We start from the raw sequence: 27,026 nt of genomic DNA, 5'->3' as shown, positions 1-27,026 counted from the left end.
TGGAACCTTCACACATTGCTGGCAGCATCGCAGAACGGTGCAGCAGCTTTGGAAACAGTTTGGCAATTCCTCAAAATGTTAAACATAGAATTATCATATGACTTAGCAATTTCACTTCTATATAGTCAAGAGAAATAAAAATATGGAACCACGCAAAAACTTGCACACAAATATTTACAGCATTATTCATAGAGCAAAATGTGAAAACAACCTAAACATTTGTCAACAGATGAATGAATAAACAAAATGTGATATACCCATATGGTGAATTTTTTTTTTTTTTCTTTTTCTTTGAGACAGGGTCTTGCTCTGTCACCCAGGCTGGAGCACAGGGGTATGATCATGGCTCAATGCCACCTCAACCTCCTGGGCGCAAAATAGAAGAATGACTAAAGTAAAAAATAGTGGGAAAAAACGCTGGAGAGAATTCAGAGAAGTGTGATTATTCATACATTGTTCATGGAAATGTAAAATGCTACAGTAACTGGAAAATAATATGGCAGTTTCTTTTAAAACTAAAAATGGATTGAGCATACAATCCAGCAAGTCAATTGGGCATTTATCACACAGAAATGAAAACACATTTTCACCAGAAACTAGTACACAAATGTTCCCAGTAGCTTTATTTCAAATAGCCAAAAAACTACAAATTATGCAAATATCTTTCAATGGGCGAATGGAAAAAAAAAATCTTTGGTACAGGCATTGCTACGGATTGCTATACAGCAATAAAAAGGAGCCAACTGTTGATACATGTTTGTCATGTATATGAACCTCAAGGAAGTTGTGCTGACTGAGAAAAGCCAACTTCAAAAAGATACATACATACTGCATGCTTCCATTTATGTAATATTCGTGAAATGACATAATTATAGAATGCAGAACAGGTTAGTGGTTTCCAGGGGTTAGAGATGTTGGGGAGAGGGGGTGGGTGTGGCCATAAAGAGGAAGCAGAAAGGAACTTTGTGGTGATGGCACAGTTAAGTATCTTGATTGTGGTGGTAGTTACACAAAGCTACACATGTAATAAAATTTCATGCAACACACACACACACACACAAGTACCTGAATAACGATTGAACTTTGAATAAGGTCTATAAATGTTAATTTTCTGATTTTGATCTTACAGTATAATGAGGCAAGATGTTAACACCGAGGAGGCTGGGGGATGTGTTCATGGAACCGCTCTGCAGAGAGAAAGTTACAAAGTTACCTCTTTGTTTCTCTTCGCAGAGAGAAAGTTACAGTTACCTCTGTAATGTGTTGTGAATTTGTACTTATTTCAAAATCAAGTTTTGGGCCAGACACAGTAGCTCAACCTGTAATCCTACCACTTTGGGAGGCAGAGGTGGGAAGATTGCTTGAGCACAGGAGTTTGAGAACAGCCTAGGCAACATGGCAAGATCCTGTCTCTACAAAATTTAAAACTTAGCCTGGCGTGCTGATGTGCGCCTCTGGTTCCAGCTACTCAGGAGGCTGAGGTGGGTAATCTGAAGTGGGAGGATGGCTTGAGCACAAGAGGTCAAGACTGCATTGAGCTGAGTGCATGCCACTGCACTCCAGCCTAGGCAACAGAGACTGTCAAAAAAAAAATAATAAAAATAAAAATAATAAAAAGCAAAATAGAGATTTTGAAAAACCTCATTGAATTCCCTAATTTCCCATCCACGGGTGTGAAAGCTAATGCTTCACTCTCAACACCAGATAATAATAATAAGCAACATTTATTGAGTGCTGCCTCTCTACCAGGTACTACATTTACAGTTTTCCATGGCTGGTCTAATTTACTCCTCACACCAGCTCTATTATTATTTCTATTTTAAAGTTAAGGAAACTGAGAATTACAGAAGTTAATGGCTATGGCCAAAGTTATGCGTTAAGAGGGCAAGCTTCCCACCCAGGTACTCAGACCCCAGAACACATGCACTGTGAAATCACCAGACTAAAAATCCACCCACTTGTCTTAGCCCAATGCATCAGGTTGAGATTTGATTATTCGCTACCTGAACCAGAAATTAATACAGAAGCCTGTTGGCCCATCTCCCCTCCCAGACCCAAGGGGAAGAAAGTAATCACTCCATACATGCTTGAATGGTAAACCACCCCAAACAGAAGGCAAGTCCCCAGTTCCTTGATGCAAAGATTTTAACTATTGTCTCCAGTTTGAATTCATAAACATTTGGTGCTATGGGTGAAATAATCAAGTACCAACTTACAAGTATTCAGTACCTGCTATGTGTTTGCCAGAGCATATTATATCAAAACATTAATTTGGAAATACCTGTGTTACTATCTGTATCAATCTATTTTTACACACCGCAAAGAAATACCTGAGACCAAGTAATTTATAAGTAAAAGGTTTAATTGACTCACAGTTCTGCATGGCTGGGGAAGCCTCAGGAAACTCACAATCATGGCAGAAGGGTAAGCAGACACATCTCACATGGCAACAGGTGAGAGAGAAGAGGAGAAACTGCCTCTTATAAAACCATCAGATCTCGTGAGAACTCACTTGCTATTGAGAGAATAGCATGGGGGAAACACCCCCATGGTTCAATGACCTCCCACCAGGTCCCTCCTCCTACACGTGGGGATTACAATTTGGATTACAAATCCAGATGTGATTTGGGTAGGGACACAGCCAAACTATATCATGACCCTCAATCTTTCACTTTCTAAAACAATTCCATTCAAATGCTTCATACGCATCTTTAACCTCATCTAGCACAGGTTTCCAGAATATATTATCTTCATTTCTAAGTTATTTTTTAAATAATGTTTTTGAATCTGTATATAAATAATGCTTTTCCTGAAAAGCTCATCCCAAGCTACAAAGGGTCCATGTGTATCACATCAGTAAAACTGATGATTTTTAAAAAAGGGGAGGGGCTCTATAAATCAGCAATTCTTAATGCTGGCTGCAAATTAAAATCAACTGGGATGCTATAAAATCTATTGATACCTGGGCCTTTTCCTCAGCATAGTGATTTTACTGAGCTGGAGCTGGTGCTAAGAGTGGCATTTTCTAAAGCTCCTCCCATGATTCTAATATACAGCCCAAGGTGAGAACCGCCACTTACCTAATTCCCCCAAGTGAATTTAGTAGTTCTTGATTATACACAAGAATCACCTGGAAGCCTTTGCAAGCATACTGCTGCCCAGTTTCCACACCCTGTCAAAATTGTAATTTATCTGGGGTTAGACCCCAGGTATTCTTTGTTTTAAAAACACTTCAAGTAAATCTCACTTGCAGCCAAAACGGAGAGCCTTCAATTACCATTTGAGTGTGACTTTACCTGTGGGCTTTGTTTAACTCACCATCAAATATTTAGGATGATAAGGTGACATCACCCTTCCCTGTCACCTGAATGGCCCCACAGCTGTGCTGAATTCCTTTGCTTTCTTCTGTTTCTATTGTATCCAGTGACCTCTATATGCATCAAGTTATCAGCAGTGATTGAGAACATGTTAACCCAATGAGGCTTCCCCAAATACTAATAGTACTTGTTTGTCCTAAATAAGGGAATGGAGAGAGTGCCACATAAGGTGAGAGATTTTGTCAGGGCTCCAATACCAAGCAATTCCCTCTTTTCTAAAAGATAAAATGGGAAGAAAATATCACTTTATTTTTGCATATGTTATTAATACCTACCCTCTCTTGGAATGCTCACTACATCTGGGCACCATGTTAAATGTTTACCTGATTTCATTTAATACTTAAAAAATTTATACAGGACATATAATTATTATTCCTGGCCAGGCACAGGCCATGCCTATAATCCCAGCACTTTGGGAGGTTGAGATAGGGGGATCACTTGAGGTCAGGAGTTTGAGACCAGTCTGGCCAACATGGTGAAGACCCGTTCCTATTAAAATACAAAAATTAGCCAGGCGTGATGGTGCATGCTTGTAGTCCCAGCTACTGGGGAGGCTGAGGCAGAAGAATCACTTGAACCCAGGAGGTGGAGGCTGCAGTGAGCCAAGATCACACCACTGCACTCCAGCCTAGGTGACAGAGTGAGACTCTGTCTCAAAAAAGAAAAAAATTGTTATCATTCCCATATTGCAGAAGGAAAACCCACGTGTGAAGTCCCTTTGCCTAAGGTTACTACCCAGTGGGCGGACAAAGACAGAATGGCACCCAGATCTACAGTGTCCAGCGCTGTACTGCCCCCTTCTGGCCATTCTCTAGGTGCTTCCTGAGGCTCCAGGACTGGTGATCCAGTGGACAGACAGTGTGGCATCCTGGTCAGCAGAACTGCTCCCTCCTCCTCACTGTTGTGGTCCAACATTCCCTGGTTCCCAGCTCTGTGACATCACAGAGAGCCTTCTCTTCTATCCACTCTGCCAGCTGCAGGTGAGTGGGGCTCACAGTTTAGACCTAGGGCAAGAGGTGATCGTTTTTCTGTACTAAAAGGTATGTCTCCACCACTCCTGGACACTCATTCATTTTGCTACAAGAAGCAATCACCATCCCTCATTTGCTTTAACCTCACTGTTTCTCTCTGGGTCCCAGTCTCCACCCCATGCCCCCCTACTCACCCACCCACCAGCGCCTTCCTGTTCTACCTCATTGATCTTTCTTCCTGTAATCAAAGTGCAGTGGGGTCACTAGAAACCTGAAGTTCACAGCCCACTGGGGACAACCCAAGGGCCCTCTTCTTTGGTTCCTGCTTCCTTCTAGAGGGCATCACTGGTAGTGCAGGAAATGCCACATACTCCTCTAGGCATCTCCCCTACATATTCGTCAGCATCAGAATCTTCATTTGTATTTATTAAGCCTTTATGACACACCAGAAAGCTGTGCTGAGCACTTTCCATCATTCTGTAATCCTCAGAACTACCTTCTATTGTAGATACTATTACCACCATCCCCATTTTACAGGTCAGAAAACGGAGATTCAAAAAGGTCATAAATTCTTCTAAATTTCCTATCTAACAGATCTCCAAGAATTATACCCCAGAGAATATACTTGTAACTTATACACTGCTCTCCCTAAGAGCCTTTTTGTTTCTTCTGAAGAGGGTTCAAAAGTTCAAAGCTCTCTGCTGCCAACACTCAGAGGAGAAAGTGGTTCTACTACCCTCTTTCTTGTGAAATTGTCTAGTAAAGACATGGAGAGAGCATCAGCGTGCGGTGCCAACAAACCTATGCTTCAAATCCCTGCTGACTGATAATATGATCTCCATGGTACATTTTTAATTGGAAAAAAAATCAAGGTGCAAAACATGGTGTATAATAAGCTACCATTTGTATTAAAAAGAGAGAATTTGCATAACTATATTTTCTTGTATACCCATAAGCTGCTTTGGTGGAGGATGCCTCCATTCACTGTATGAAACCAAAACTGAATTTATTTCTGGTTAAAAAAGGGAGAACTGTGCTTGTATGGCAGTCTCTGAACAAGGCTCATGGCTGATGTACAAGGGGCTTTGGGAGGTGTTGCGTTCATGGACTGGTGGTGTTTCATAGGCAGCAGTGCTTAGGAGTGGCAGACCTTTCGCTATGAAGTGTACCTCCCAGCATGCATCTGTTAGAACGGTTACCAAGGGAGTTTCATTAATTGACTAAAGGGTGTCACACAGGTTCTGGAGATTTGGTGTAACCATGGTTACAGGGCAATCCATTGTTACCTAGGAATGCGGGAGCTTCTCTTTTTATTCTTATTCTCTGCCTTCTGGTCCTCCCTCAACCAAAGCTGCAGAAAAGACCCTCCAAGATTGTCCAGATCCTCACTGCCGTTGGCTTTCCTTGAGAACAAGTTTCATCTTTTCATTTACAGAGATCTGGTTTTCATTTTGAGTATCAGTCTGCCTCATTTCTTCTCATTTTTGTCTTTGAATCATTTGTTGCATCATTTGTCATACCAGAGTCTACATGAAAGCATTCAGCTCTCTGGACAACAGAACAAAAGAATGATAATTAAAAGTATTTTCAAAAGGATCTGAAACTCTCTCTGGAATCATGCCTTATGATTTGCCTGGCATGACCATCTACCTTCGATAGCCAAGCTGCTTTTTCTTTGGGCGTAGCTATAGATTAACCTCACCTGTGATATTAACCCAGGCACAACAGGGAGTGTTAACAATGGTGCCGTCTCCCCTAATTAGCTAAAATCAAACTCAAAGGTTTCTATGATCCATAAATACTTGAGCTAAGGATTTCAAATTGGTCAGTTGTACCCTAGGATATGGGCTGTATGATTTACTATGTCAGTCACGGTAAGGGGGAAAAAGGCACTTTATATTGTTCAACTCAGAATCCGCAGAAGTCTATTTCATCTACCAGGAGTTAAAGCCCAAAGAAGGGTTTCATCCCTTCAGACTCTCTGTACGAAGACATAGTCCGCCGTGGGTGGTGGAGAATCATGCATTGGGATGGTCTAAATATTCAGCATGCAGAACAATTAGTCTTAATCATAGCTGGCATAGGAGAGTCTGATTTCCACATAAGAAACAAACCATATCAACAAGCAAGCAGTATAGCTGTTCATCTATATGTACAGACAATGCCCTTGGAAGTTTAGAGGCAAGATAGGAGTGTTAAGTGCAAAGGTCTCCTCAGAGAGACTCGGCAGACAGATACAGACAACTATCTCTCTCACAGGGAACATTAGTTCTTCCAATGGCCTTTCTGCATACAGTTAAGTGCAAGTGCTTTCCACAGACTCCAAATTCTTAAAGAACAGAGAGATTTGGGTCCTGTCTTTATTTCAGGGGCCAGTTGTTTTATCTAGTAGGCTGTAAGATTATTTTGATTTCTAGTTAATATTTTAGGACTCTGAAAAAGACCAAGATACCTACCCTAATGAAATTTCCCATTTCAATTGATTTTTTTCTAAATCCCCTATTTTAGATATGAGCCTTTCAAATAACAAGAAGAAAGGGCTCCTTTTACTTATACTCTGTATTTGCCCCCAAATGTCCTTTGAAAGTGTCCTGAAGTCTATTAAGTCACCTATGGATGCATCATTTGTTTGTGATTTTGAATCTTTGCCCTATCTGCCCTTAAGAGAAAATCTTTTGAAATAGTTTCATGTGGAGCGCTTCCTATTTTTCTTACCTTCTCAAGTCCATTCTTTAATTCTTTAAAAAATTATGCATAGATGGGTTGTTTGAATCTTCCGATCTTTTTCATCCTGCTACTCTTAAACATTTTCCCCATTGTGGAAGGACAACAATTTTTTTATTTTTATTTGTTATTTATTATTTATTTTTGAGACAAGATCTCCTGTTGCCTGAGCTAGAGTGCAGTGGTATGATTATAGCTCACTGGAGCATGGATGCCTCAGGTTCAATCAATCCTCTCTTCAGCCTCTGAGTAACTGGCACTGCAGGTGCACACCACCATGCCCAGCTAATCTTTTTGATTTTTAGTAGAGATGTGGTATGTTGTCCAGGCTGGTCTCAAACTCTGAAACTCAAGCAATCTTCCTGTCTCAGCCTCCCAAAATGCTGGGATTACAGGCGTGAGCCACTGTGCCTTGCCTGAAGGTCAACAACAAAATGAACTAATTAGTACACATATGATGGTCCAAGACAATAAGTAATGAACAGAATCCTGAATTATACAGGATATACAAAACAAACTTTCTTTTGTTCTGAAATTTGAGAAGATTCTATTTTCAGTCAACTCAACTCTTACTCAGAGTTTAAATTCAGCCTCTCTGGATCCACCTTCAGTGTAGAAGTTTTAGGTGGGTATTGTGCTTTGTGTTTGTGATTGTTCTTTTCTAGAAAAAAAAAATGCTCCCTGGAAAAGTTTATTTAGGCAGCCAGGGGAAGGAATAAGAGGAGTATATATGGGTAGTAAAGATGAAGTTGGGTAGAGAGAAACAGAAGCAACGAAAGTAGGTATCAGAAGGTCTGAGTAGAAGCAAGGTCTTTCTTTTTTATTTTTTTCTTCCTGAGGCCAGCGTATTCCAGGCAAAGAACCCTTCTATTCGATGTTTGGCATTTTTGTCTTCTCTGTTCTCTAGAGTGCCTCTTAAATATTACTTTTGACATCAAAACTTTGTCATAATGGCTACGGCAATTCTAAGTCACCTATGAACTTTTGCCATTTATTATGACAAATACATGAGAGTACCTATAGTGGGAGTATATATACAGAGTTTCTCCAGGAAAAGGCAACAACCTTAATGCAGATGAGACCATGACAAGCAGAAAAGACTACACTACAATTGATCAACAGTTTCTTCTTGTGCACCGTGTCTTGAATTTCTTGGCCAAGCAGAGCCTAAAAGAGGCCATATGATCAGCAACCTGAAAATGACTGATTCCAGAATATCAGCTAAAGGAAAGTGACCTTCTTTTGTGATTTATCAAGACAGAACACATGCTCATGAAGGTTTAGAGGGACCCAAGTCCAAGGTTTAGTGATTTCTTTTAGACAAATCCATTACCAATCCAACAGAACTCCAACCGCTAGTTCTCAGGCTGACGCATGTTGGGGCTTGTCAGAGCTGTGCTTCCATTCCTTTCTTATGAAGCGTTTCCTTCCACATTCAGCATACTCAAGGCAGTGGAACAAGCCAAACCCTGGGAGGCGAGCATTTGTATAAGTGGATGAAGACAATTGAAACTAAAGCAAGTAGCAGAATAAGAAGCAGATTAACAGCAAGGATATTTGCTAAATGGCACATCTCCAAAGCAAAAGACCTAACTGCCTATATAAATTTCTATTTCTTTATAAATTTAGGAAAATGAAATAAATCCACTAAAGAGACCTCAATGAAATACATCAGAGCTCAATCATGTTAAAAAAAAAAAAAAAATGCTGGGCGCGGCCCATGCCTGTAATCCCAGCACTTTGGGAGGCAGGTGGATCAGCTGAGGTCAGGAGTTTGAGACCAGCCTGGACAACATAGTGAAACCCCATCTCTACTAAAAATACAAAAATTAGCAGGTGCCTGTAATCCCAGCTCCTCAGGAGGCTGAAGCAGGAGAATCGCTTGAACCCAGGAGACAGAGGTTGCAGTGAGCCGAGATCATGCCATTGCACTCCTGCCTGGGTAACAGAGTAAGACTACATCTCAAAAAAAAAAAAATACTATGCCACTGACACTAGGTCTATGGGGGAAAAAAAACTCACCTGGCAGCAGATCCAGAAGACTACTGGTGACTGGGGCTAAATGGACCTCGTAAGTGCTCCCTCTTCATCCAAAAATCCACACAATGGGGACATCTATATGTGTCCATCCTGCATTGTACCTAACCACATGGAACAGCTTATGTGCAGAAAGTTGAAGATCAATTAGTGAAAGAGAGAAAGGAGATCTGTTGGGCATACAGTTTTTATCTGACAGTCAGAGAAGGTTCATGTGTTTATTCAACAAATCTGTATAAAGTACCTATTCTGTGCCCATCCCTGGGCTAAGTGCTGAGGAGGCAACAGTGAATAAAATACTTTCCCTGCTTCCATGGACATTTGTCTATCTTGTATCTTGTCCACTGCTATATCTCCAGCACCTAACAGTACCGGGCACCTGGCAGGTTTTCAGTAAATATATGTTAAATAAATGAAGCGGGGTGGGGTGGAAGCTCGACTGAACTCAGTGGCTCAAGCCTATAACCCAACACTTTTGAAGGCTGAGGCAAGCAGATCACTTGAACCCAGGAATTTGAGATAAGCCTGGGCAATATGGCAAAATCCCATCTCTACCAAAACAAAAACAAAAACAAAAAAGCTATAACCCAGGCATGGTAGTGCAAACCTGTAATCCAAGCTACTCAGGAGGCTGAGGCAGGGAAATCACTTGAGCCTGGGAGGTTGAGCCCTGATGGTGCCACTATAGTCCAGCACAGGTGTCAGAGTGAGACCCTGTCTCAAAAATAAAAAAAGAAAAAGAAAAAAGCTCATTAACTGGTATCCAGACTATTAACAATAGGCAATCACAAGACAATGTTTCAACAAGTATTTATTGAGCATTTACCATGAGTTAGGCAGTCACTGTACAATAACAGGCTGTGATATAGAAAAACATGATGGGCTAATGAGGAGTGTTGTGGGAGCACAAGGAAGGGACTCCTAACTCATCCCAGGCTTCCTGCAGCCCCTGAGCTGAATCCTGAAGTTTGATGAGTGAAGGATTTGAGGAAAGAACATCCCAGGTAGAGGGAGTGGGATGTGAACAGGATCCATGCAGTAAAAGGTCATTGGGGGAGCTGCCTATACAGCATCTCTTGTGGCTGTAGGGCAGTGAGTGCAACCCAGAGAGGATGAGGCTGAAGAGAATAACAGTGGGGATCACAAAAGGAGTTAGATCTGCAGACTTGGGGACCCCCTTGTTGGGGCGGTGGGTTGTTGGGACAGAAGAGATAAGATTTACGTGTCTACCAGATAACTCTAGCTTTAAGTGCAGGCAAACAAGCTAATGAGAAAGTTTTAGCAGTGGTCCAGGTGAGAAGTAATGGTGGCTTACACTACAGTGAAGGAAATGGCAAAGGATTGATTGGGCAGACAGATTGAAGACGTATTTGGAAAGTTCAAAGACTGATGAATGTAAGCAGATGGCAGGAGGCTTCTGGCTCTAAAGACAGAGTGAATAGTAGGATCATTTTATAAAGTAGGGAACATGGGAAGAAGATAGATATGCTTTGCAGTGAACAGGAAAGAAAAATAGTCCCAACCAGCAAACAGAGCAGAACTAAAATTGACTCATGCAATAATCAGTCAGCTTAGCACGTGAATGAGGTAAGCTATGTCCTACAGCTTGTGATGTTTCTGGCGCAAAAACTACCACCCATCTCTCTGCTGCCCTCAGGGCCTGCAAACACTTCTACTCAAAACAAGAACAGATGCTAGTTTATTCTATAAACACCATCGATTTTTATTCTACAAACAATTATTTACCTCCCGGACTCTGCTAGGTACTGCTCTAGACACTGAGAACAGAGCAGAAAACCAAACAGCTGAAATCCATGACTCCGTGTGACTTATAATTTAGTGGGGAGAAGCAGACCCTAAACATAGTAACGTAGCAAATTATATAGAGTGTAGAAAATGAGGCTGGGCATGGTGGCTCACATATGTAATCCTAGCACTTTGGGAGGCCGACATGAGAGGATCACTTGGTTTCAAGATCAGTCTAGGCAATAGAGTGAGACCCCTCCTCTAAAATATATATATACACACACATATATATATTAAGAATTTGCTGGACTTGGGGGCATGCACCTCTAGTCCCAGCTTTTCATGAGGCTGAGCCAGGAGGAACCCAGAAGTTCAAAGCTTCAGTGAACCATGATTGTGACACTGCATGCACTCCAGCCTGAGCATAGAGTGAGACCCTGTGAAAGATGAAAGAAAGAAAGAAGAGAGGAAGGAAAGAAGGAAGGAAGGAAGGGCCTGAAAAGAAGTGAGGAAGAGATTAGGAAGTACAAGGGGGTATAATATTAAATACAATGGACGGAGAAAGTCTCACTAGAAAAGGTAACATTTAAGCAAACACTTGAAGGTAATGACAGAATGTTGTTATCTAAGAGAACCTCATTCCAGGCAGAGAGTAAAACAAGCACAAATTTCTGAGTTGAGAGATTACTATGTTTTAAAACTCAGCAAGGGGGCAAATGGAATTAGGGAACTGAAGGAATTAAACACTGAGTTGGTGATGAAGGTTGTGGGTAGGCAGGAGGAGGAGGGAAGAAGGATAATTAGATTACAGAATATCTTAAGACCCAGGTGAGAACTTTGGTTTTTCTTCTGAGGAATATGCAAAACCACTGAACAATTTTGGAGAAAAGAAAGACTGAGAGAAAAAAATATTTTTGGCCAGGTGCAGTGGCTCACTCCTGCAATCACAGCACCTTTTGAGGCCAAGGTGGGAGGATCACTTGAGCCCACGAGTTCAAGACCAGCCTGGGCTACATACCGAGACCCTGAATCTACAAAAAATACAAAAATTAGCCAGGCGTGGTGGCACATGCCTGGAGTCGCAGCTACTGGGGAGGCTGAAGCAGGAGGATCACGTGAGCCCAGGAGTGGCTGTGATCACGCCACTGTACTCCAGCCTGGGTGACAGAGTGAAACTTTGTCTCAAAAAAAAAAAAAGTTTCCATTTACCCCTCACTATTTGCCATTTCTTATCCTATTCATCCCTTTCTGTAAATGTGAATTTCCATCTGGTATCATTTTCCTTTGATCTTTTAATATTTTTTACAGCCTGGGTCTTCTAAAGACAAATTCTATTTTTGTTTATCTTACAGAGTCTTCGTGCTGCCTTAATTATTGAAGGATATTTTCACGGAATATGAAGTAAAAGGTTTACAGGTTCTTTATTTCATCCTTATTTATTTCAGTTGCTTTAAGATCCTGTTCTTTAGTTTCATTTTTAGCCATTTGACTAAAATGAGCCTGGGTGTGATTTTCTTTTTGTTTTTCATGTTTGGTGCCCACTGAGTACTTATGTTGATGCTTTCCATCAAATTTGGTAAATTTTCAGTCACGATTGCTTCAAATATTTTTTCTGCTTTTGGTCCTTCTGAGAGTCCAGTCACATGTGTATGTTTGACACCTCGGGTCAGTGATGTACTCCTCATCCTTTTTTAATCTTTTTTTCTTTCTCTGCTTCAGTTTGGATCATTTCTATTGAACTTTTTGCAAGTTTACAGATCATTGCTTTAACTTTGTCCAATCTGTTGTTAACCCTACCCAATACATATTTTCTTCAGCTACTGGTTTGTATAGAACTAGAATTTTGGCTAGGCACAGTGGCTCATGCCCGTAATCCCAGCACTTTGGGAGGCTGAGGCAGGTGGACCACGAGGTCAGGAGTTCGAGACCAGCCTGGCCAACATAGTGAAACGCTGTCTCTACTACAAATACAAAAAGTAGCCAGGTGTGGTAGCACATGCCTGTAGTCCCAGCTACTCAGGAGACTGAGGCAGGAGAATCACTTGAACCCAGGAGGTGGACGTTGCAGTGAGCCAAGATCACACCACTGCACTCCAGCCTGGGTGACAGAGTGAGACTCCCTCTCAAAAAAAAAAAAAAAAAAAAAGAACTAGAATTTCTATTTGTGTTTCCATTTCTTCCTTCCATACTATATCTCTCCATCTACTATACCCATTTTTTCCAATCCTTGGAAGTTTTGAGCTGAAGGGTAACATGATACATTTTAACAGAACTACCCCAGCTTTTGTATTAATTATGAAGGAAGCCAGGGTAAGAAAAATAAGGAGACCAGCTAGGAGGCTATTGCAATAATTCAGGGATGAGATGATGGTGGCTCAGGCCAGGGTATAGCAGTAGAGAAAGTGAGACTCAAGCGACTATAGTGAAGGCAAAGCTCACAAAGTGAAGTGAATTAGGTATTGTGAGGGATGCCTACCCAATACCACGATAGGAGTTTCCTTTTAAAGGCTGGTTTTGGCACAAGGGGAGTGAGAACAGAATGTACACAGAGATTTGGAAAAGTTGATATACAAATAAAGGAATTTGGGACTAAAGCAAGGCCTTATAATCCTGGACCTTCAAAACTAGAAATATCCTTGAGGGGGTCATCTAGCCTAATTTCTTATTACTGATGAGGAGCCTGAGACCCAGAAAGAAGCATGGACCTACTCAAGCCCTCCAGTAAATTAGTGGCAAAACCAGAATTTAAACCTACAACTCTATACGCTTCCTTACCATAGAACCTGGACCAGCTGGGATAATTTGAAGCCAGTGAGCTACATGAAGAGAAAGGAGGGAAATGGAATGACCATTGATTGAACACTTATTGTATACCTAGAACCACAGGGATTAGTTTTCCTATATTTGATTCTTTACTCCGGCAAAGTAGACACTGCTGGAGTATTCTCATTTTTCACATGATGAAAGTGAAGCTCAGAAAGGGTAAGTAATCTACCAAGAACATGAACCTATGAGTGGGGTAGGACACAGAGCTGTCTGAAACCTCAGCATGTTTACATGCATGTCTGCATGAGGTGGGATTTTCCTGTCATCAGATCCTACCTGGAGTGTGAACACAGGTACAGGATGAGCATTTTTCAGCCACAGTCTTATGTTTATTTAGGAAACAGCCCAGCCCAGTGAATTGGGCTCAAACTCAAGATTGGCTGATTCACCAAGTCACCCCTGCAAACAAAGCTGGCAGAGTAGAGGTTTCCACTCCTTTCCATGGGTAAGAAAACTTTGTACAGAATAGGAAAAATGGCCTAGGCAGAAGGGCCTGGATCTGCTGGCCAAGGGAAGCTACAGAAGATTTGGGAGAGGGGAGGAGTATTAGTACCTTGGGAGAGGCTGTCCCAATGATACCCCCACCACAGTCAATTTCCAATGGGCATCTGGAATTCAGATTCCAGAATCCATGACCCTCATTCCTTTACCTCCAACAGCAGCCCACCAAAACCTGATCTCGAAGATCTTCTGTTTATGCTGCAGGGACTGTCGGGAGCCCTATGTCATCCAAGACTCCAAGGTTCGCAGTCAACCCCAACAGCACAAGCCATCAACCCAAAGTAGGTATCAGATAGGGACATTCTGCATGGCCTCTCTAAACCTCATCGTGCTCACTCTCTGCCTGCTTTGATACCCCCAGACTGCCTTCATCTTTTGAGTGATAATTCCAATTTAAAATGATGTGGGTGTTGGATGGCTAAATCCTCAACCAATAAACAAGAGAACTTAAACTCTTGTAATTAAACTGTAGGCTATGGACCAGCAGTATTGGCATCACTTGGGAGCTTGTTAGAAATGCGTTTTCAACCCCTGCTCCAGACCTACTGAATCAGAACTGGCACTTTGACAGGGTCTCCAGGTAAATTTGAGTGTGCATTATACTTTAAAAAGCACTGAATTAAAGACTATACAAATAGTAGTGAAGATCCCTGTTTTGAGAGCAATACATGCTAATTCAAATCTCAGCTCTACCACAGAAGTTGGGCAAGTCACTTGATCTCCCTGAGCCTCACTGTCCTTACCTGTAAAATAGAGAGATTCACAATACATTATTATTTTTCAGAATCATTTGGGAGGGTAAAATGAGGCAATATAAATAAGCACCTAGCTCAGGGCCCAGCACAGAGTAGGCACTCAACATACAGAAACAATGTATAGGTATTGATCAGCATAGAATAAGTTCTGCTGCTAAAACAAATAAGCCTTGAAATCTCAATGGTTTACGAAATAAAAATGCATATCTTGCTCACACAAAGTCTAGTATAAACCAGCCATCCCTTTTTCATCTTTAGCCAGGGCATCTGAAACATGAAGCTTCCTAAGTTACCATGTCAAGGGAAGAAAGAAACACAGAGAAGGCAGCACCCTGGCTTTCAGTTTATAATAAAATCCTTCTTTTTTATTTTATTTATTTTTTTTTGAGACGGAGTTTCACTCTTGTTGCCCAGGCTGGAATGCAATGGTGTGATCTCGGCTCACTGCAACCTCCGCCTCCTGGGTTCAAGTGATTCTCCTGCCTCAGCTTCCCAAACAGCTGGGACTACAGGTGTGCACCATCACAATCAGCTGATTTTTGTATTTCTAATAGAGACGGGGTTTCACCATGTTGGCCAGGGTGGTCTCTATCTCTTGACCTTGTGATCCACCCGCCTCGGCCTCCCAAAGTGCTGGGATTACAGGCATGAGCCACCGTGCTTGGCCTCAAATCCTTCTTGAAGGTCCAGGAGAAGAGGTCAAGCAGAGAAGATCAGGGAACAAAATCAACAATTTCAGACAGAAAAAAAAAAAAAAAAAAGAAGAAGAAGAAGAAGCATTATTTTCAAGATCAGTCAGGAAAAGCTAAGACTCACACAGGTGGGAGGGTGTGAGCACAGATGGCCGGGAACCTAGTAGAGTCCCATTGAGAGACAGGACAGTACAAAGGTGTATTTTGACAGAAATCCACATGTGAGCGTATTTAAAATACTTCCCCTTGAAGTAGAGTCACAATGAAAATCAAGAACCTTACAAATATCAATGCCTTTTCCCAAGGTAAGAATGATGATAATTACTGAGACCCTATAACATGCAAAGCACTGTCTAGGCACTGGGGACCCAGCTGTGGTCAGATAAATCCCTTACTGTTTCAGAGTGTATATTTCACATTTTAACAGTAAAATGATTTTTTTTTTTTAGATGGAGACTCACTTTGTAGCCCAGGCTGGAGTGCAGTGGTGTGATCTCGGCTCACTGCAACCTCCACCTCCCAGGTTCAAGCAATTCTCCTGCCTCAGCCTCTCATGCAGCTGGGATTACAGGCATGCACCACCATGCCCAGCTAATTTTTGTATTTTTAGAAGAGATGGGGTTTCACCATGTTGGTCAAGCTGGTCGTGAACTGCTGACCTCGTGATTCACCCGCCTCAACCTCCCAAAGTGCTGAGAGTACAGGCATGAAACACTGCCCCCAGCCAATTGATATTACTTCATCCCCACAAAAACTCTAAGAAGTGGGCATTAGTATTCAAATTGAACATTTTCAGATATGAATGGAGAGGCAGGTAGGTGGTAAGCAATTAGTCAAGGTATGCAGCTAATAAATGACAGGGCTGTGTATTACAGAACACAGCTCAGACTGTTGACAAAATTATTTGTTGAAACCTATATACTTCTAGAAACCTAAGAGTATATAAAGACAAAGTCTCATATACAACAATGTTCATCACAATAGTATTTATAGCAGCAAAATTTGAGCCAGGTGCAGTGGCTCATACCTGTAACCCCAGCACTTTGGGAGGCAGGAGGATCACTTGAGCCCAGAAGTTCAAGACCAGCCTGAGCAACATGGGAAGATCCCACCTCTACAAAAAATAAAAAGTTACCGAGACATGGTGGTGCACACCTGTAATTTTGGCTACTCAGGAGGCTGAGGTAGGAGGATTGCTTGAGCCCAGGAGGTAGAGGCTGCAGTAAGTAATGATTGCACCACTGCACTCCAGCCTAGGTGCCAGAGTGAGACCTCTCTCTCAAAAAAAAACAACAAAAATTTCAACATTAGAACTTTAGTTAAATAAATCATATATTACTCAAAAACTAGAATATTGTACAACCATTTTTTAAATTTAGTGACATGAGAAAAATGTTTATGCTATAATGTATATGAATAAAGCCAAGTAAAGGGCTGGGTGGGGTGGCTCACTTCTGTGATGTTAGCACTTTGGGAGGCTAAGGCTAAAGGATCACTGGAGGGCAGGAGTTCAAGAGCAGCCTGGCAACACAGCGAGACTCCTGCTCTCTACAAAAAATTTTAAAAATTAGCTGGGTGCAGTGACACATATCTATGTCCCAGCTACTCAGGAGGCTGAGGTAGAAGGATTGTTTGAGCACAGGAGTTTGAGGTTACCGTGAGCTATGATCACACCACTGCACTCCAGCCTGGGCAGCAGAGCAGATCCCTGTCACAAAAAGAAATAAATAAGTAAAATTCATCCATAATACATAGGATATGATGGACTATGTAAAATACGGATAGGAAACGACTGGAACTGTGATAATAACGAGGAAGAGGTGTTTGGGGTATTTTTTTCCTCCTTCATACTATTCAATATTTCTTAACTTTTTTTTTTTTTTTTTGAGACAGAGTCTTACTCTGCCACCCAGGCCAGAGGGCAATGGCACAATCTCAGCTCATTGCAACTCCACCTACTGGGTTCAAGTGATTCTCCTGCTTCAGCCTCCCGAGTAGCTGGGACTACAGACACGTGCCACCACACCTGGCTAATTATTTGTATTTTTAGTAAAGACGGGGTTTCACAGTGTTAGCCAGAATAGTCTCAATCTCCTGACCTTGTGATCCACCCACCTCGGCCTCCCAAAGTGCTGGCATTACAAGCATGAGCCACCACACCCAGCCTTCCTAACTTTTATATGAAGAGTATGCATTACATTTATAAATAGAAAAATGTTTACATTTTAAAAAGAATACATACTTTGCACTGACTTGATCATTACATGTTCTATGCATGTAACAAAATTTCACATGTACCCCATAAATATATACAAATATAATGTGTTTTTTTAAATACACACTTTGAATCCAGCACCTGCCTGTGAGGGAAAGTCCTCAGAGGACAGGAGGTGGTAGTTTCAGGTCTGCCCCCACCCCATAATAACCACCACTTGCCTGTGTGTGCGGCTTCAGAGCTTGCAAAACACCTTCACTTCCATGATCTCACCTAAGCCTCCCCACGGAACTCTGTGGAATTCTCATTGCCAGATTTGCAGTTTCAGAAGAACGAGCTTGACAGACAAAATCCCAAGCACATTAATGCAGCCTCCCATTTGCCTTCGAGACAACCCCTGATCCAGCTGAAAAAGAGAGCTTCCTCCAGCAGCAGTGAGTTTGAGGGTGAGCCCCAAATTGGGGTCCTAACACTGACCAGACACCCCCAGACAGAGGGCCTGATACTGATGACCAGACCCCATTGATATTTCCGCTAAGTGAGATGGAAAGATGGAATCACTCCCATCAAATAGCTGCAGTCATATTCCAGAGCATGTTGGGGAGACCCCAGAGTCTATGACCTGACTCCAAGATCTTCCAAGCTAGGAAGTGCATGAGGAGGATCAGGTCTGGGGGGAAAGGGCACACATCCATATTTTCCTTCCACGGCTTTGCAGCATCATCTTTTCTTTCTTTCTTCTCTTTCTTTCTTTCTTCTTTCTTTCTTTACTTTTTTCTTTCTTTCCAATGGAATCTCCCTCTGTTGTCCAGACTAGAGTACAATCTCCAATCTCGGCTCACTGCAACCTCCACCTGCCAAGTTCAAGCGATTTTCCAGTCTCAGCCTCCTGAATAGCTGAGATTACAGGCACCCACCAATAAGCCTAGCTAATTTTTGCATTTTTAGTGGAGAAAGGATTTCACCATGTTGGCCAGGCTGGTTTCTAGCTCCTGTTATCCACCTACCTTGGCCTCCCAAAGTGCTGGGATTATAGGTGTAACCACTGTACCTGGTGGCATCTATCTTCTTATAAGTTTATGCTTGTTTGTTTTTTTGCTTTGTTTTGTTTTTGAGATGGAGTCTTGCTCTGTCACCCAGGCTGGAGTGCAATGGCATGATCTGGGCTCACTGCAACCTCTGCCTCTTGAATTCAGGCAATTCTCTGCCTCAGCACCCCCGAGTAGCTGGGACTATAGGCATGCGCCACCATGCTTGGCTAATTTTTGTATTTTTAGTAGAGACAGGGTTTCACCATCTTGGCCAGGCTCGTCTTAAACTCCTCACCTTGTAATCCACCCACCTTAGCCTCCCAAAGTGCTGGGATTACAGGCGTGAGCCATGGCACCTGGCCCCAAAAGTGTATTTTTCAGGCGTGAGCCATGGCACCTGGCCCCATAAGTGTATTTTTTATATGCTTACTTGATATCTACTTTGGCCACTAGACAGTAAGTGCCAGGAAGGCAGTGCCCACGTCAGTTTTGTTCCCTGTTATTTCCCTAGATCCAGCCAGGTTCATGGCAAGTAAAGCATACCAGAAAATACTTATGGACTGAGTGTAGTTCAGCTCAGGGTGAAATGCCTCTGGGTCATGGAAGAACAGATGCCCAATCCCAGAACAGTGGCACATCCCAGGAAGAAGAAATGCAGCCACACTGCTGGGCACCAACTCTATGCCCAGGTGGCCTCACATAACTCACAGCCACCCCAGGAGTCCTGTTGAGAACTAAGGATTATCCAACCCAGTCATTTTGAATTCTCCTAAACTACTAAACCCCCTTGAAAACAAAATTTCGCAGAGTCCAATTACTATAAAAGATCAAAGAGGAACAGCTCTGCTTGAATCAAGCTTGAGAAGGTAGGAGCCTCCCTAGCTCACCTAACTCCTTCCCTCTGCCCTTACCACCTGCCACAAGGCTGAGGCTCACAGAGGAAAAGGGACTTCTCATGAGTGCACTAGGGAATGACGTAAGTGTCGGAGTCAGGATGGGCCCAAGTCTCCTACTTTCCATGTCACTGTGTTTTGCAAGACACCCTACCATTACTGAAGCTACCAGCATAGCACAATAAAAAACACGCTGCAAGAAATTTCTCCTATCACAAAAGACCTTCAAGTCCTAGGCTAGGGGGGGCTGCCTTGGGTCCCTTGGGATTCAAATATCTGAGGAAAGATCAGCAGTGGATATGAACGACCTGAACAGTTCATCCAAGCCCAATTCAAAGGACTTCACGCAGCATAATTTTTTCCTTTCTTCTTTCAGATCTGAATGCATATGCTTCCCAAAGAAATTTTTACAAGAGAAACTTAAACCGCTACAGCCGGGAACACTGGCCGTTCCAGCCGTGTCTCATTGGGAGGCCCTGAGCATTCTAGCTGGCAGCACTCATGCAGGTTCCTGATGCCACACAGCTGCTGGGGTGTCTCCATGAGGAAGAGGGCGGTGGACAGGAGTCAGGAAGACTGATTCAGAAACTCCCCTGAAGGAGGAGAAGACGTCTGAGCCATCCTTGTGCCACCAGCAAGAGTCACTCCAGCTCCTGAAAAAGCCACCATGGGAGGAGCTGCCTGCAATTAAAGTTCTTGGTCACATCAGAGGACATCTCCCCTCTTTTCCTTTCCCCCTTATCAAATAATGTCTGATCATTTTTAAATATATTATCACATCTAACTAAGCTTTGAAACTTTAGCCCTTTGGGAGGTCGAGGCAGGCAGATCACCTGAGGTAGGGAGTTCGAGATCAGCCTGACCAACATGGAGAAACCCCGTCTCTACTAAAAATACAAAATCAGCCAGGCACGGTGGTGCATGCCTGTAATCCCAGCTATTCAGGAGGCTGAGGGAGAAGAATCACTTGAATCTAGGAGTCAGAGGTTGCAGTCAAGATCCTGGGCATTGCATTCCAACCTGGGCAACAAAAGCAAAACTCCATCTAAAAAAAAAACTTTAGCCTTTTGACTGGAGACAGTGCCTCACACCTGTAATCCCATCACTTTGGGAGGCTGAGGTAGGTGGATCACCTGAGGTCAGGAGTTCAAGACCAGTCTGGTCAACATGGTGAAACCCCATCTCAACTAAAAATACAAAAATCAGCCTGGTATGGTGGTGCACTCCTGTAATCTCAAGCTACTAGGGAGGCTGAGGCAAGAGAATCACTTGAACCCAGGAGGCGGAGGTTGCAGTGAGCTGAGATTGCACCACTGCACTCCAGCCTGGGTGACAGGGTGAGACTTTGTTTCAAAGGAAGGAAGGAAGGAAGGAAGGAAGGAAGGAAGGAAGGAAGGAAGGAAGGAAGGAAGGAAGGAAGGAAGGAAGGAGAAGGAAGGAAGGAAGGAAGGAAGGAAGGAAGGAAGGAAGGAAGGAAGGAAGGAAGGAAGGAAGGGAGGGAGGGAGGGAGGGAGGAAGGAAAAAATTTAGCTTTTTGTATACCTTTTGAATTAATTGCAAATTTACAGAAATGTCTCAAGAATAATACAGAGAACTCCCATTTACCTTTTACCCAGTCACCAATTGTTTACATTTCCCAATTTGTAGCATCTCGGTGGCTCACTGCAACCTCTGCCTCCTGGGTTCAAGGGATTCTCCTGCCTCAGCCCACCAAGTAGCTGGGATTACAGGCACCCACCACCATCCCAGGCTAATTTTTGTGTTTTTAATAGAGATGGGGATTCACCATGCTGGCCAGGCAAATCTCAAACTCCTGACCTCAGGTGATCCTCCCACTTCTGTCTCCCAAAGAGCCACTGTGCTGGGCCAATGTATGTCTTTAGAGCCAAACGGAAAATACATATACAGTTTTGTGAGATGCTGCCAAGTTCTCTTCTGTAAGAGTTTATAAGCCAGGTTCAATGGCTCACACCTGTAGTCCCAGCGCTCTGAGAGGCTGAGGTAGGCAGATCACCTGAGGTCAGGAGTTTAAAACTAGCTGGCCAACATGGTGAAACCCTGTCTCTATGAAAAATACAAAAATTAACTGAATGTGGTGGCGGGCACCTGTAATCCCAGCTATTCAGAAGGCAGAAGCAGGAGAATCGCTTGAACCAGGGGAGTGGAGGTTGCAGTGAGCCAAGATCCCGCCATTGCACTCCAGCCTGGGTGACAAGAGTGAGACTCCATCTCAAAAAAAAAAAGAAATTAATTATCCATTTATGTCTTCCACTCTTTTGTATTTTTCCCATTAGTTTTTTCGTGCTCTTTATATACTAAAAATATTAGCTCCTCAAAGTCAAATTTATTAATCTTTCATTGAATCTGGACTTTGGGTTCCCATTAGAAAGCCTTTCCCTACATCCAGTTTATAGAGGAATTCACCCACACCTCTTCGTTTGCTTGTATAGCATTATTATTTACTTGTGTAACCTGTTCCATTTGGCATTTACTGTTATGTATTTAGGAAGTATGGATCTAACTTAACATTTTATCCAAATGATTACATAGTCATTTCAGCATATTTATTAAGGAGAATATCTTTGGTCCAATTATCCATCTGAGATGACACCTTTATTATCATATACTAAATTTTCATGTATATTTGTGTCTCTTTCCGAACTTTCTATTCTACTCCACTGGGGAGTCTGCCTGTTTTATTCTTGCTTGTTTTTTCATGTAAATGTTAAGATCATTTGTCTAGCTTCACAAAAAAATCTTGATATTATTTTCATCATGATTGTGCCAAATTTATAAATTAACTTAGGGAAAATTGTAAATTAGGAAGAACTGACCCATGTGTAACACTGATTCTTCCTAAGCACCAACAAATGGCTTTTCATCTGCTCAAAGCTACTCTGGGTTTCAGAGCTATTTTCAAATGTTCTTCATATTAATTTTGCAAATTTCTTATTAACTTTACTCCTAGGTCTTTTATCTTTTGTTACTATTGTAAATGGAGTTTTCTCCCTCACTATTGTTGTAGATAGTTATTGCTTGTGTATAATAATACTATTGAGTTCAGTATGCTAATGTATGCCTTGCTTCTCTTCTGAATTCTTTCATTGTTTGAATCGTTTTGTTATTTCTTTCCTATGGCTTCCCAGTAATTATATTCTCTTATATTATCTGCAAGTAGCAATACTTTAACTTCTTCTTCTAATTTGTATGTCTCTGATTTACCTTATCTAACTGCAGTGGCTGATGCCACCAGCACAATGTTAAAGCGAGTAGATTTCTGTGCTTCGTTCCTAATTTTAAACAGCTCCAGTATTTGCACATTAAGGAAGAAGTTGAGTTTAGGGCAAAGACATACAGATAGAGATAAAGAGAGTGCTATTTGATCATATTAATGTCATACCCATCAATTCCCTCTTTCTTTTTTTTAGCATCTGTAAGGGAAAAAAATCACATAATTTTTTTACTCATATTGAATCAAACTTGCATTCCACAGATAAGTTTCATCTGATTTATTATCTTCATACTATGATGTTGGATTCTCTTCACTAATACTTTATTAAGTACTTTTGCATCAGTATTGGTAGGTGACACTGCTGTGTCATTTGCTCTTTTTGTATTATCCCTATCAGATGCAGTTGTCAATATACACTTCCTTCACAAAAAGAAGTTGGAAGTTTTATTTTATATGCTCTAGGACAATTTATGTAGTACTGTAACTGGTCTTTAAAAGCTTGGTGAAACTCTCTTTGTCAAATTATCTGGACCTGTTTGGTCCTATTTGGGGGAAGGTAGTTCCTTAATAAATTTATTCTACAGAAATGAATAGTTTCTATCTTTAACACAGTCAATTTAATAAACGGTATTTTCTCAGGAAATTATCTACTTCATGGAGTTTTTCAAACTTTTTTACATAAAAGTATATAATGGACTCTGAAGATTTTTTAAATTTCTTTTGTTTCAACAATTATTTCCAGCTTATTCTTTCTAATTTTATATATTTGTGCTTTTTCCCCCTTTTTCCTGATTAAGCTACATAGTATTTCTATTTTGTCAATTTTTTTCAAAAAAAGATTTTGATTTATTAATTAGATCTGCTTTTTAATACTCCGGTAAATTCTGCTTTTAATCTTATACATTATTTTGGTTACCTTGTTGATGTTTTCCTGCTTTTGGAATTGGGAATTTATTTCATTCTTTTATTTTCTTGATACAAGTGTTTTAAGACTTTGGTAGGCAGAATAATGACCCCACTGAAAAAGATTAAGGTTGAAGATACAATTAAGGTTGCTAATCAGTGACCTGGAGATAATCCACAGTTATCTGGGTGGACTCCATCTAATCACATCGGGAGAATCTGCAGCCCACTCTGGGGCAGGTTTCTGCCGTGACAGCACAGAGGCCAGGACAGGAGAGGAGGTAGCAGTAAGTAATTCACCCATATCCCCTTCCCGGTGAGAAGAAACTAAATTGTCATGTGGCTTGCCAATGAAAACACGGCAGATAGAACACTAGCAGTGGCTTAGAAATGTGTTTTCACAGTGGGGCTTGCTGTGTCTTCCTCTAGCAGCCCCACAAGAAGAACACGCCTGGCTAGTGAGGCAGAACCTCTCCAGCCGACCTGATAGGCACAGTGGACAATGCGGCGTGGTGGACAGAGGGATGGACCACTGGAGAGAGGGCCAGCATATGTCCTCCCTCCTCCTTGCCTTTGTGGTTCAGTCCAAACCCTACTGTCCCCAACATTCTCTGGTTCCCCCACTCTGTGACATCACAGACAGCCTCCTGTCCACTCTGCCAGCTGCAGGTGAGTGAGGCTCATAGTTTAGACCTAAGGGTAGAGGTGGGTAATTTTTCTGTGCTAAAATAGAAAATGTCCCCATCACTCATGGATACCTATTCACTTTGCTGCAAGAAGTAAAGTGCTCAGCGACTCAGGAGGCTGAGGCAGGAGAATTGCCTGAACCCAGGAGGCGGAGGTTGCGGTGAGCCAAGATCGCGCCATTACACTCCAGCCTGGGTAACAAGAGCGAAACTCCATCTCAAAAAAAAAAAAAAAAAAAGAAGTAAAGTGCTATAAGAACCCTTACTTGCCTTGACCCCACTGTTTCTCTCTCTCTGGGTCCCAGTCTCCTCACCTGTGCTGAAAGACTCCTAAGGGCTTCCCCAGCTCCAGAAGCCTTCCTGTTTGACCTCATTGATCTTTCTTACTCTGATCAAAGTGCTGTGGGGTCCCTAGAGACCTGAAACTCACAGCCCACTGTGGACAACCCAAGGACCCTTTTCATTGGCTCCTGCTTCCCTCTAGAGGTGGGCATTGGTAATGCAAGAAACACCACACTCCGTTCCAGCGAGCATCTCAGTGACATTAAACGCTTACTGTATGCCAGATATTCTGCAAAGCACTTGACATCTTTATGTCACCAGATCCTTACAATGGCATTCTGTGGGTAGGTTTTACCATACCATTGTACAGACTGGAAAACTGAGGTTCAAGGAGGCTAAACTGCTCGAAATTACACAGCAAGGTGCAGGAGGAATTAGGATCCAAAGTCCATCTAAGTGAAAAAAAAAAAAAAAGTGTGCTCTTACCTGTGATGCTGTTCTGCCAGGCTTCATATGGAGCCTTTCCACTTAGAAACCACTTACCATCAACTCTTGGAGGTCAAGCTGGTTCCGAACATCTCATTCTGGAATTGCATAGACAGAACAAGCTCTGCCTTTAGTTAAAATGACAGTAAAATCCCAGCTGTTCCTCTTGGCTGCCACACTTGAGCAAGTCAGCTTTCTGAGGCTCAATTCCCTCCATCCGGAAAATCAGACAAAATCCTGCCTTGCAATGTGGAGATGAAAATGACATGAGCTCAGCGATGTCAAAGGATCTGCCCAAATGCTCACTGAATGTCAGTGTTCTTGACACCGTGGCTGTTTCTATTCCCATTACTTTCTGAGATTAAAGGGGAAAAAAGCAGCCACACACAGTGGCTCACACCTGTAATCCCAGCACTTCGGGAGGCCAAGGTGGGTAGATCATTAGGTAAGGAGTTCCAGACCAGCCTGACCAACATGATGAAACCCTGTCTCTACTAAAAATACAAAAATTAGCCAGGTGTGGTGACACACACCTGTAGTCCCAGCTACTCAGGAGGCTGAGGCAGGAGAATCACTTGAACCTGGGAGGCAAAGGTTGCAGTGAATTTACCAGAGTATTAAAAAGCAGATCTAATTAATAAATCGTAATCTTTTTGAAAAAAATTAATAGCAAGTGAGTGGCAGTGCCAGGACTGGGACCAGCAAGGCTGGGCTTCATCATCATGCTCCCATGGCACCTGGGCCCAACTGGAATAATTGAGCCACATGGGAGGACAATGAGCATGGAAAGCAGTGTGGAGCACCTCCCCTCAGAGCGGCCAGTTTACAGACACTCTCATGACTCCAAGGTGATATTACCATTCCCATTTTCCAGATAAGAAAGTGATGAGGCCAGTGGCTGGGCACAGTGACTCGTGCCTGTAATCCCACCACTTTGGGAGGCTGAGGCAGGAGGATTACCTGAGGCCAGGAGTTTAAGACCATCCTGGGCAGAATAGCAAGATCCTGTCTCTATAAAAAGTAAAAAAAAAAGAAAAAAAAATTAGGTGTGGTGTCACACATCTGTAGCCCTAGCTACTCAGGAAGTTGAGGCAGAAGGATCACTTAAGCCTAGGAGTTCAAGACTGCAGTGAGCTACGATTATGCCACTTCACTCCTGCCTGGGCTACAAAGCAAGACTGTCTCAAAAATAAGTAAATAAAATAAAATAGAGTGAGGCACAAAAAGATTACAACCCAAGAGCACACACACACCTAGAGGGAAGGCAAATCTGACTCCTAAACATGAGCTTGTCTGCGTGGGCTGCCGCGGCTCCGGCGTTCTGCTGCCATAGGACCTGGCAAAGAAGAAATTCACATTTTTCAGCAGCAGTCTTAAGTTCATCTAGAAAATAACACTGTCCAGAGAATAGTGCCAGACCCCCAACATCTGCGGTTCAAGAAGGCAATGCTACAGGTAAAGACTGGCAGAGCAGAGGCTCCAAGTCCTTTCCACAGGTAGAAGAAATGTGTACAGTGGAAGAAAGATGGGCCGTCACAGTGGTGGGCCCAAGCAGGTGGGCCTGGAACTCCTGGCCACAGGGAGCTACAGCAGGGGAAGGCCTAGTATGACCCAGTACTTAGATAACAATGGCTTTCTGGGATTGGAGTTGCAAAGCCAGGAGCCCCAG

The 27,026-nt window shown here is 42.4% G+C and overlaps 1 protein-coding gene and 1 long non-coding RNA gene across 12 annotated transcripts; one reads left to right on the top strand and one right to left on the bottom strand.

The window, feature by feature from the left end:
• The first annotated feature begins 4,323 nt into the window (after positions 1-4,323).
• On the top strand, positions 4,324-20,476 carry TEX48 (testis expressed 48). Of its 9 annotated transcripts, XM_078375197.1 has the most exons (7): positions 4,360-4,417; positions 12,208-12,271; positions 13,636-13,837; positions 14,019-14,126; positions 14,341-14,463; positions 18,159-18,290; positions 20,145-20,476. In XM_078375197.1, the coding sequence occupies exons 4-7, from the start codon at positions 14,123-14,125 to the stop codon at positions 20,246-20,248; spliced, it is 363 nt and encodes a 120-aa protein (XP_078231323.1). In that variant the 5' UTR covers positions 4,360-4,417; positions 12,208-12,271; positions 13,636-13,837; positions 14,019-14,122; the 3' UTR covers positions 20,249-20,476. The 9 variants fall into 9 exon arrangements, with proteins under 9 accessions (XP_078231330.1, XP_078231312.1, XP_078231326.1 ...); XM_078375204.1 differs by lacking the exons at positions 4,360-4,417; positions 13,636-13,837 and adding an exon at positions 4,324-4,357 and having other exon boundaries at positions 18,159-18,278; XM_078375186.1 differs by lacking the exons at positions 4,360-4,417; positions 13,636-13,837 and adding an exon at positions 4,324-4,357.
• LOC103794657 (uncharacterized) lies at positions 4,549-26,920 on the bottom strand. 3 transcript variants are annotated; one of them, XR_013536168.1, is made up of 7 exons: positions 26,611-26,920; positions 25,415-25,594; positions 23,917-24,018; positions 9,717-18,698; positions 9,095-9,230; positions 7,064-8,541; positions 4,549-5,896 (listed from the first exon to the last, which is right to left on the bottom strand). It is a non-coding gene; the product is annotated as an uncharacterized LOC103794657 (long non-coding RNA). The 3 variants fall into 3 exon arrangements; XR_013536169.1 differs by having other exon boundaries at positions 23,917-25,598; XR_013536167.1 differs by having other exon boundaries at positions 23,917-25,594.
• Positions 26,921-27,026: the final 106 nt, after the last annotated feature.

The sequence above is a fragment of the Callithrix jacchus genome, chromosome 1, assembly GCF_049354715.1.
Source record: "Callithrix jacchus isolate 240 chromosome 1, calJac240_pri, whole genome shotgun sequence".
NCBI lineage: Eukaryota > Metazoa > Chordata > Mammalia > Primates > Cebidae > Callithrix > Callithrix jacchus.
The sequence above is the reverse complement of the archived record's forward strand: the minus strand, read 5'-3'. Positions and strand labels throughout refer to the sequence as shown.